The sequence below is a fragment of the Pteropus medius genome, unplaced genomic scaffold, assembly GCF_902729225.1.
Source record: "Pteropus medius unplaced genomic scaffold, Ma_sr-lr_union100, whole genome shotgun sequence".
In the NCBI taxonomy this organism is placed as follows: Eukaryota; Metazoa; Chordata; class Mammalia; order Chiroptera; family Pteropodidae; genus Pteropus; species Pteropus medius.
The window spans coordinates 17,268,630-17,281,054 of record NW_024349519.1 but is presented as its reverse complement, the minus strand read 5'-3'; the positions used below and the strand labels follow the sequence as shown (position 1 = coordinate 17,281,054).

Here is a 12,425-nt window from a genome sequence, read left to right as displayed (position 1 = left end):
ACTGTTTTCAACATTTTTATCACATCCACTGATAATTAGATAATTACTTTCTATACTACTAAAGATGGCATCCTTACCATCTTTAACTATTTTTCCAATTTAAATCTTTGCTTTTTAACATCACTTCATTGCTATAAATTTTCTTTAAATGGAAAATTCACTTATTTATTCATCCAAAAATATTTATTGTTTACTAGGTACCAGGCACTATTGTAAGCACTGAGGATATAGCAGCGAACAAAATACATGAAAACTTGTCCTTGCTCTTCTGGACCTTACACTGTAGTGTAAACGTATGCTTGCCAAGGCAGGGGAAGACTGACAGTAAACAAAATATGTGACTAAAATTCATAGTATGATGGATAATGAGAAAAAAATAAGGCAATATAAAGCTCTGTTGACATTAGATAATATTTAAAAGATAAGAGAAGAGCTCACTGAGAAAGAATCATCTGTGTGGGTACTAAAAGATGGTGATGGAGTGAGCTATGCATATATCTGGAGAAGAACCTCCTAGAAAGAAGGAACAACAGATACAAAGATCCTGAGTACAAATCTGTATCTTACAGCAGCGGTACCAAACTTTTTGGCACCAGAGACCGGTGCTCCTATGAGAATCTAATGCTTGATTATCTGAGGTGGAGCTGAGGCGGTGAAGCTAGCCCTGGGGAGTGGCTGAAAATACAGAAGAAGCTTCACTGGCTAGCTGGCCACTCAACTCCTGCTATGCAACCTGGTTTCTGACAGGCCACAGATTGGTACCAGTCTGCGGCCCGGGAGCTGAGGACACCTGTCTTATAGGGCTTTGAGGCCATTCTTTGAACTTTATGTTGAGCGATGTAGGAAGTCATTGGAGTGTTTGAGCAGAGCAGTGTCATGATATGACCTGTTTTGACATGAGGATTCTGGCTGTTGTGTTTCAGTTTATGTGAAGGAGCAAGGTTTGGAAAGTGGTATGGTGAGTACAAGGAGATAAGCTGAGATACAAGTTGAAGCATGTTGCAATAATTTAGGACTAGAGTGATAGCCATGGAGGTGGTAAGAAGCAGTCAGATTTTAGATATATTTTGAAATTAGAGCCTGATTGGTATGAGTAAAAGAGGAGTCACGAATCATTTCCAATATATTGTATGTAAGTGTGTGTGTGTGTGTGTGTGTGTGTGTGCAACTAGAAAGATGGAATTATAATTTACAGAGATGGGAAATAGTATAGAAAAGATGAGGAGAAAAGCTTGGAAAGTGTTATATATGAAATTCCTATTATATATCTAAAGGAAGATAGTGATCAGGCAATGGAAAAAATCTAAAGCTCAGGAGTAAAGTTCTGACCACAGGTAAAAATTTTGGAATTACCAACATATAGATGGTATAAAGGCATGAAAATAGACGAGATCACCAATATACAATGGTTGAATCCTGAGATTGTTATGAAATAAGTGGGAGTTGAATCCTGAGATACTCTAATTAAGATGCCAAAAATAGATATGGAAAAGATGTGGAGGGAAATGAGGACATGAAATAAGGAACGGTGAAATCCCTGGTAAAATCAATCAGTGGATTACAGATCCTGGTCAGTGGAAGTATTGTTGCATTCGAGGTGCTACAAAGTGAGAGCTAGAAGATAGATAACAGTGATCCAATCCATAAAACTGATATGGAGAAGTTGTAGTTTTGGGTGTGACAAGGTTTAGGATATGTCCACTGGAATGAGCAGAAGCAAGATCATTGGAGGAGAAAAGTATAAAAAACTAAGAAGCAACAGAACTATAAGGATTCCCTTCATGGTCATTGAAACACCAATAATTATCATAGCAGTACTATTTTGAGAGATTAGCTTTGAATCAAAGGCTAAAATTGTCAAAGAATAAGTGACTTCTGCTGGTAGATGATTCCAAAAAAAGGATAAATAATAGCGTTTTTGGATATGAGATTCAAAATTATGGATTCTGAGGAAAGAGAATGTGAAAATGGGAAGGTGGGTTAGAAACTAGACAATCTGGTGTGGAGCAATAATGCAAAATGGAGAATGACGCAGCCCGCATTGATCGTGACAGCAGGGGAGGTACTCTTTTTAGGGAGGGACCAGATTGAAGTTAGAGCAACTAGGTAAAGTAAAAGAAATTTAGAGACAAGACTAAAGATAAGGTAATTCTACTTGTGATTAATTAACCATGAGTTCCAAAAGGCTCAAGAGAAGGATCTTAGTTCAGAACTGGGAGAGGAATAGAAGGTGAGGGGCAAAAACAGGCGTGTGGGGATCACATTGGAGGCGATGAGAGCAATTAGAGAATTCTTATTTTCTTGTGGTGGTGACTAACATAAGAGAGAAGACAGTTATAATAAAAGTCATCATGATGATGCCGGGGCTTAGCATCAGTGGGTAGAGGCAAATAGCCTCCTGGAGCTGCCTCTTGACCACCGCCAAGGGAGGTATGTTGGGCAGGTAGTAACAGATCTCTTTGAGTCTGAAGGCTCTCTCTTGAAGCATGCTTGTGGCACCCCTCTGAGAACTCCAGGAATAAAAACTATTGGAAAAAACATCTGGATACCAGTCTTAGAGATTTTATTTTTGTTCGCTTGATATGAATTAATTGCTTTAAATATTTATAATACACAGAGGTCATACAATGATATTAGGTATTGAATCTATAATGTATTAGGCACTGGGTAAAGCTCTTTACATACATTATTTAATCGTTACCCCAAGTATTGTCTTTCTATTTTATAGATGAGGATATTGTTGCTCAGAAAGTTTAAATAACCTGCTTAAGTCAATACTGTCAGCAAGTAGCAGAGACAAATTGGCATCAAATTTGATCAGACTTCAAAGACCATGATATGTCATCAGAGCTGTGATAATTATCTCTAAAGTAAAGATCAGTATTTTTTTAAAACAAATTTTGCAATACTCTTGACCCATGGATGTTAGCATAATATTGATCTTGAAATAACTGTTGCAACTCCTTTCCTCTGATCACTCATTTTCTTTCACAAGTCGCAAAAGACAATCTCATTACTTAAACAGTCGTGGCAGAAGAGAGGTCACGGAAAATGCTCTTTGGCCTCTGAAAATACTCTAGAATCTCACCAGGTAGCTTTGGTTTAGGGATTAGAAAGATCTTCAGTTCATTTGTGCTATTCTACCTTCATTCTTTCTATATAGTTTTCTCTAATGATGTGATGTGCCTTGGTGGAATAGAAATTTGGAGAGAAAATCACTAACACAGGAACGCCTAAACTGTGTTTCCACTTTGAAAGAAAGGGAAATCCAAAAGCAACTGAAAATATTCTCTAGTTCTGCTACTGGAACTTGAAATTTGGCATTGCCTAAAAATTAAATGAAGGGCTTATTTAAAAAAAAATTTTTTTTTTTTTTTTTGCTCAACTGAATCGGATTCTCCTAGGTGTGGGCAGGACTGTCATAGATTCTGATTCAGCGGAGGACTGTTTGGGAGCCAGGGCCCTAATCTTCCTAGTCCCAGGTTTACATTTCTCAGTTCCTTTTAATTGGGAAATTAAGAATTTCCTAACCCTTCTCCCTCTCTACACTCTCTGTTTCTTCCCATGATGTCAATGCTTTCTAGAATAAACCAGAACAGAACTGATTTATCAAATAACAGAAATAAAACTTAAATACATATTGCTGAAGTTCTATCAAAAATTGTCCTTCAGAAATGATAAGGGGTAACAATGTTTTTACATGTGCATCCTTACATTATGTGTGTGTGTATTCACATGGCTCTCTATATAATAGCCCTATATAATAGCTGTTATGTATGTGTTCTCTATTTAATAGTATGTATTGAATAGCAACATATATAATATGACAAATATACATTTTTGTTCATTTGAGAGGAGAAGAGTTTGAATCTAATCTACATTAGTATACCGCCAGAACAGAGCCCAATGTCTGAGGATAGAGGTATAGTAGAAAGTCAAAAATGTTTGACTGACTGAGTGAATGAATGAATGAACAAATAAAACTTAACCTCTCCTCAAGAAAACTTTCGGTTGGTTCAAGATCCCCACTTCTCTAAAAACCAAGTCGATAGAAAAAAATTATGTGACTGGTCTTTCTTTAGGTTTCAATGTAAGGAATCTATCACGCAAAGTAGTCTTGACTTTTGCCATTTTTTAAAAATGTTGTCACTTGGAAGATCTATATTGTAATGAAGTAGTGCTTTAATTCCATATGGGGCATCTAATATCCACTCACATCATATTAGCACTGCCCCTCGGTATCAAGTAAAAAGAGTGTGCTCTATTTTTTGAGTGATAAAGTACCCTGTAGACACATTTTAAAAAATTCCTTGAATTTGGAAGAGTTTTAAATATCTTGGATAATATGTTATATTTTTATATTTAAAGAAAAAAATTTTATGCAGTTTAGTTAAGTAAACAAATACAAGTTATTCTCAGAAATAAAGTTTAATAATTAAACTTTAACAGAAAAATATTTTATATTCTGACAAATATAACTTTTAAGATAGGAGTCTGGAACAGACTCTTAGAATAGCTAGTTAATTTTTTTCTAGTTGCCTAAGACAATGACCTGATGGTTAATCATTATTGGACTGATTTAAAAAAAAAAACTAATAAAACAACTACTTAAAGTCTTTAACAACAAAGAGATGGACTTGCTGCTGCTGTAGGATTCTAAGTCCAGGTAAGAATCTTTGAGATTCTCTAATTTCAATGTTTCTTCTATGTGAGAACATTCCACAAATTTCAAGGACAAAATATTTTGATGGACATGATAAATATTACACATTTTTTGCCTGTTTCTTCTACACATTTATGTTCTAAGATCTTAAAACCTATTAAATATCCCTTCTAGAGATAGATGAGCCACAGGTTTATATATGTTTAAAAATAAAATACAGAAAATCAGACATTCATAATTTAAAAATAGTTTGAAATCCAGTTCTTACTACTTTCTCAACAACAAGTCTGAAAAAGTGAACCTCTGGTTACCTTCCAAAATATGCTACTAGGCAATTATTTTCACTAACTACATAGAATAATGAGATTTACTCCCTATTTCTTTGATTCTATCTTAACTGGATAATTTGGAGTGGAGAATTAGCTGGCAAACATCAAGAAATAGGATGTCTCTCAAAGTTGCTTTCCCACCTCTAGTTTCCTTTTTTCAACTCAAGTTTGACTCAAGGTGAGGGAAGAGAAAGATTTTTCTAGGTAATTTCATCTCATCAAATGAAAAAAAAATCTGCTTAGCACAGTTCCTCATACAAACTAAAGACTCAATAAATGTTAGTTCCCTTCTCCCATTCAGAAAGGTAGCTACCCTTGTAAGACAATTGTTACTGTCAAAGTAAGGTGGAGGATGGGGGAAGGTGTCCCTACAAGAGGGCGAAGAAGTTAGTAAGTGCCATTTTCCCTTTTCCCCTCCTCAGTTCCACAAGGACATGGTAGAAAATGGGTCACTTGTTTGTACTGCTTTTCTGTGATCCTTCAAATAATAAAAGCCTTAACAGATGAACAGAGGCCGGTGAGAATCTGCCCTCCACTCCATCCCAATCAAATTAGGCAGAACGGAGTTGTGCTGCTCAGGGAAGAGGAGCAATGCTCCATCTGAATGCCTGTGTTCCTGTCTTATAAACATACTGAGTCCTCAAAAAATTCATTTAAATGTCATTTGTTTAGAATTCTGAGAAAAAAAAAATATGTCCAGAGATAACTATGTGAAATGTCTCTAAGTCAGGCTTAAAGTGCCATGGTGAAGTAAAAGTGTGGTGTTTAGAGTCAAGCCTATATGGATAATCTAACTTTCTAATTACTTTGTAGTTACTTGTTACAATTTAATCTTTCTCAGAAATGAGAAAACAAGTGCTTGCATTTCCAATATTTTTTCTGGATATTTTTCCCAATATCTAGGAGAGAAGTATAGAATAGTCTGTCTGGGAAAGCTGTGAAAATACAAGAAGAGTAATAATATATTACAAGGTATATTCCCCAGTGAAGCAGCAGTGTGGGAGAGGTTATTTCAATTGAGGGTAACTGGGAAAACATCTAAGAGAGGTGACTTGGAGCAGCATTACAACCAAGAGATGAGAAAGAACATTATAGATTGAGAGGACACATATAGGGAGCTGAGAGTTTTTTCTGGAGACATTGGTTCCATATGACTGAAGATGTGTTTAGGTGTATTGAGAAATGAGACTGAAAACAAGTGTTGGTTTCAGTTTGTGAAGAATCTCAAGTAGGAAGTGTGAATATTATTTTGTATGGTACAAGGGACCTCTGAAAGATTCTGAGGATACATGTATGTATAGGACAGAGAGAAGGCTGAGAGACAGGATAATCATAATTTAATCAGTTGCAATAAACAAGGCTAAGAGTGGTGACATAATAGTCTTCAAGAATATTGGTTCAATGGCCAAAAACAAAAAACAAAAAACAAACCATTAAAGCTAAAAGGTGACTATCCACTTTGCAAATCATTCATAAAGATTTACAATTATAAGATTAAGTGGTAAAAAATGATTTTCTAACATTTAAATCCTGAGGGATGATACAGAAAGAGATATTCATTAAAAAAAAAACATATAAAATTTATCAAAAGGCAGCTTATGACTTTGAGACCACCAAACTACTGATTTTTCCCTCCACTCTACTCAGTAACTACACAGATGCAGGCATGTATGGAGCACAGGCAAAAAGTAGAATAACATAACTGAGATTCACTTACATGTATATAGGTGTGGGTTTCTGCATTCATATGTGTGCTTATATACACTCACGTATACAAAAGTGGTAATATCTTCAGATATTTATCATTTCTATATTTACACATTTATTAAATATACATTGTATATATTCATGGTCTTTATAAGTAAGGAATCAATAAATCCTTGTTGAATAAATTAATGAATAAAATATACTGTTGATCCTCATTACTTATGGATTCTTTTCGCAAATTTGCCTACTCACTGAAATTTATTTGTAACGCCAAAATCAGTATGGCAGGTCTTTCATGGTCATTCACATACTTGCACCAAGTGGCAAAAATTTTGAGTTGTTCAATATCTGTGTTCCCAGCTGAGGTCAAACAAGATGTGGTTCTGCCCTCTTGTTTCAGCTCTCACACTGGGAAAAAGTGATGTTTTCCTACTCTATATAGTGCCATATTTTTTATTTTTGTGCTTTTTATTGGTGATTTTGCTGTTATAATGCTTCCCAGGCATACAGTGCTAAAGTTAAACACATGCTTGTTACGTAGCACAACATTATTAGATTAACAATATAAATTAAATAAAGTGTCTTTAAACAGAAGCACACATAAGACATTAATCAGCTGATAAAAATGTTGTGACCAGAGACACACAGGAACCTAACCCTGTCTAGGAGCAACATTCAGTATTTGCTAGTTCAGTGTTTGCAGCAATTTTAGAACATAACTACTGCAAATAATGAGAATGAACTGTATATAGAATATATATTAAATATTGCATAGTTAATGCCTTATTGGTAAGCATATATCTATGCTTATGTGTTTCAATACATAAGTAGATATTTTAGATACATAAATGTGTATTATGCACATATGTATAAACAAGAACAGATTTTCTAAACCTCAGTGAAGAAACAACTAATTTATATAAAAGAACAAACTTAAGGAACAAATTGACTAATTTTTCCAGTCTTTAAAATGGGGGATTAATAACTCAAAATTAAAATTCCTCTTTCACTTTGATCTCCAAACTCCAGTGGGTATTTATCCTATAGCTCTGATCACATAAAATAAAATGAGATATTAAGAAAGTTTTCTAATATAAAATAATTAGATACGACCTAAATATTTATCAACAATGTAACACCCTGCATCCCTAACAAAACTGAGGGAGCCATTTATTAATATAAACTTAAGTATATAAAGCAAGAGTATATAAAACAGAATAAAAAAAATAAGTTATCTTTTTTTAATAAAAAAGGTAACTTATCTTTTGTTAGATAACAATGTTAGTGGCATCCTGCCATTTGTATTCAAAGGAAAATATTACGCATTTAACTAAAAATGCATATTATATTTCTGGATAAGATTCACTGAAAATTGATAGCGTTAGTCCTCAGGAAGAGAAACTAGATGCTAGGGTTGTGGGTTAGAGGAAGAATTTTTAATACATGTCTCTTTGCTCTTTCATACTTTCAACTACGTGCATATATTTTCTCTTCAAAAATAAATGAACAAAATTAAAATTAAGTAAGGTCATGGTGGTAGTAATCTCAAGCGTGGACAGAGTCTGTCTGAGAGATACTTGAAGTACACTTTGCTCTTCTTAACAAATCCCAACTTTACCTGCTTTTCAAGCCTGGTTCCAGAGATATCTGTTCTATGAAAACTTCTTAAGCCACCATAATTACATTATTTTTATACCCATTTTGACTATCTGTTATGGGCAAGGCATTGTTTGGAACTTTGTAAAGCTATAAAGATAAATTAAATATGTATTTGCCTTCTTAAATCTTATAATGTAGATATGTAGAAAATAAAAGTTAATTTCTATAATTAAAATTTTTTAAATCTAATCTAGTGTGTGATTCTATATAATCTTATTTATTTTCTATTTCAATTTTTTCTCCATAAATGTATCTTTCTAACTAAATTATAATCTCCTAAAGCTAAGATTCTATGTGTGCATTTTTTTATGTCCAGCGTTTAGCAGGCCCAGTGCTCAGGACGCAGTAGGCCCTGAATAAATATTAGTGAATTTATGAATTGAGTGATATTGATTTTGTGGCTTTATTTATTTCTATAATGTATATTGTTAAAGTGAAATAAGTTATTCTTTTCCTCCCCGAATAGGTCATCATTTGAACAAAACACCAGCAACAATTGAAAACAGTCACATAACATCTGTATTTCAAGGATGGACCAAAATCAACATTCGAATAAGACAGCAGAAGCACAACCATCGCAGAAAAGGAAAAGTAGATGCTGCAGTGGATTCAAGGTAGAATGAGTTTCATGTTTCCAAACTAAAATAATTGAAAGGGAAACTTTTCTTTAAAGAAACAGCAACTCATATTTAGAAAGAACATTACATTTCAAATTTGAGTTTTCTACTGAAGCATACATTAAAATATTAACCAAATGATCTATATTTTGATTTAAATGTTTCAAATCTGAAAAAATATTTTGAGTGACATTTCTGATAGTTATTAGTTTATTAATGTTAAAAATTTAGAAATATTTTGGTATCTTCTCTTTGGTTCTCGATGGGCCAAAAAAATTATAAATGTGATTAAAATAAAATAAGTTGTATAATAGGTAATATATAAAAATAGTCATGCTTGACATATAAACAGAGAAGATTAATCAGCCTTATGAATCACTTTGTAGTCTTGACCTATTTAAATTTTTTTAGAGAACAGCATTTTTTATTTAAATAACTTAAATAATAACATCTGATGGAAAAAAGAGATCCGCAATAACAGTGAAAAGACCTGGCCCAAAGATCTAGCTTCTGACTTAAGAAAGACATTTAATTTCTCTATATACGAGTTAGTACAAGTAATAATCTTGTCTCTTACTTTTGTCACACAATTGTGAGACTCTAAATGATATAGACTGTATTGGGATTTTCATAGATAAGAAAAAGTACACTCTGAGCATAGTGTTGAAGAAACCAAGACTCAGGGAAATTAAGAAATTTGCCTGAAGTCATCTAGCTTATGAAAGCTCCTGAACCAAAGTTAAAGAATTTAAGGCCACATAGGAAAGTCTTGAAGAAATAAAAAAATCATGACTGACTTTTATTCATATTTTCTGTGGTTTCTTCAGTCAGACGCCATCTTATCTACCTGAATAAAGACCACAGAGATCAGATTCGATTGCAGTAACCTTACATAAGATCTCTTTTAACTTTGTGCAGGGAACATGAATTCTGTTTGTTTTCAGCAATTACTGGTAAAGTTTGTTCTGATGAAATATTTGAATAATATTTACACAGAATGACAGTCACAAGGAAAAGGTACTGGTTAATGCAATTGTATTGCATTCCATTGTCTAGGGGTAATATGATATGCTGCATTATTTCTTCTTTTAAATATTGAGGGTTAAAGTGATTTTGTTTGCACATGTATACCAAGGTGACAACAAACTGGCTGAAACAAATAAGATTACCGGAGCTGTCTCACGTAGCATATTTAGAAAAAAGCTAGGAGTTAGCAAGTTAGCAGTGCATATAAAGTATGTTAATTACAGCCTAATAATGAAGACCAGAGAAGCAATAATAATAGTAATAATAATAGCTAACATTTATTGAACACAATATATGCCAGACAGGAGTCTAGTGTTTTATTTTTATTAGTGGATTTCTACCAGCTAGATGCTATCATCCCCCTTTAACAGATGAAAAAACTTAGATACAGAGAATTCAAATGACTTCCCCAAGGTCCTCAAACTACTATGTGGTAGAGTCAAGGTCCAAATTCAGGCAGTCTGATTCTAAATCCCAGGCTCTCAATTTCACTCTATATTGCTAAAGTAACTGTGGATTTTCATAATACTAGTACCCTCAAGATGTTCTGATAAACAGGAATTTAGAAGTAGACTGTTTGATGGTCTTCTTCATTCTACACTAGAGGTCTGCTAAGTATTTCTCAGAGGCACACACATACACACATGTTTTCATGACATGCATATACAAACTCAGTAGGTAAAAATGTATAAAGTACAAATAAATAAGACACTTTTAAATAACAACATTCTTTGATTCTTTCTTATCTCTTTCCCTTAATTTTTGAACTGAATCAACTAGATTATATAGACCCTGCCAGTATATCCTTCATCTTTGCACTTATTCTTTCTGAATATCAGATTGCTTATATCTCTATGTTGTAATGAAAATTCTTTAACAAGACAAAAGTTTTTGATACATTTGCATCAAATAGAAGAGCAAAAGTGAAAGTTCCCCCTTTCTGTTTTCATTTCCACTACCCCTCCAGAAATCATCAGAATAACCATCCCCTATGTAACCATCAACAGTATCAATATTCCATAGTTTTCCTCCAGCTCACTTTCCTCCAGGCACATTAGCCTTTTTGCTATTTCTCAAAAATGCCAAGCATAATTCTGACTTGGAAAAGTTTACACTAACTGTTACTGCTTCTGAAATGTTATATTTCCAGATATCTTGCTCTTTCGTTTCATTCAAATCTGTTTAAACATTACCTCATCCCTGACCACCCCATATAAAAATAGCATTTCCTATCCATAGCTCAGTTACCAACTTGATTTTTTATAGCATTCACCATCACCTGATACACATACACACACATACATATGTGTGTGTTTGCCCTTCATTGCATAAAACAATACAAATTTTCACAGTTTTGTAATAATTTTACAGCTCTGAAGTTGAGAACTGTGAAATGGGTCTTATTGGACTAAAATCAAGGACTTGTCAGGGCTGTGTTCCTTTTTGGAGACTCTAGAGGACAGTCTTTTTTCTTGTCTTTTCCAACTTCCAGAGACTGCCCGATGTTCTTGACTCATAGCTCTCTTATTTATTCAAAGCTACTGGTCAAATATTTCTCACGTTGCATCACATTAACACTGATTCTTCCGCCTCCCTTATATATTTAAAAGACCCCTGCAATTACAGTGAGTTAACCAGGATAATTCAGGATAAACCTTTTAAAGTCATTCCACTTTGCCATGTTACCTAATACACTCATAGGTAAGCAAAATAATGGCCCTCAAAGATGTTCAGATCTTGATCTCCAAAAGCTCGATAAATATATACATATATTTATATATGTTTATATAAATTAGTATACATATATTTGTATATTTATATTTATATGTTATATAAACATATGTATGTTTATAAAATTGTTTTTTACTCATATAGCAGTGGTTTGTACATTTTTAATGCTATATAGAATTTCATTATATGAATATACCATAATTTATTTCTCTTACTGTATATGGGCATTTAGATTGTTATCAGGGATTTTCTATTATAAATAATGATGGTATGAATATTCTCTTGCATATCTCCTGGTATACCCAGAGTTTTTCTTGACAATATCTGTGACTGAAATTTCTAGATCATAGAGTATATAAATGTCAATGTTATAGGATAATGCTTAATTGCTATTTAAGTGGTCACACTAATTTATATGATGACAAAGATTTATAAGAGAAAATAGGGATAAATGTTTTCTCCAGCACTTGGCATTATCAGACTTTTTTATTTTTACCATTTAAAAGATTGATTTTCTAATTTTTTTTCAGATAATTTGTTGTTAGTGCATGGACACGCAACTGATTTGTATAGAAATGCAACTTTTGAGTGTTGCTTTTGCATTCTGTGTCTGTCTTTACTGAATTAATTTATTAGTTCTTGTTTTATAAAGTCTTTAGAGTTTTCTACATATAAGATCATGTTCTCTGAAAG

At 33.4% G+C, this 12,425-nt stretch overlaps 1 protein-coding gene across 1 annotated transcript in view; it reads left to right on the top strand.

The window, feature by feature from the left end:
- Positions 1 to 4,552: 4,552 nt before the first annotated feature.
- LOC120618378 (solute carrier organic anion transporter family member 1B3-like) overlaps positions 4,553 to 12,425 on the top strand; it is a 37,411-nt gene continuing 29,538 nt past the window's right edge. The window contains exons 1-2 of the mRNA XM_039882544.1: positions 4,553 to 4,666; positions 8,825 to 8,972. Coding sequence (XP_039738478.1) covers positions 8,889 to 8,972 — 84 coding nt within the window. The 5' untranslated portion in view covers positions 4,553 to 4,666; positions 8,825 to 8,888. The remainder of the gene's footprint in view (positions 4,667 to 8,824; positions 8,973 to 12,425) is intronic.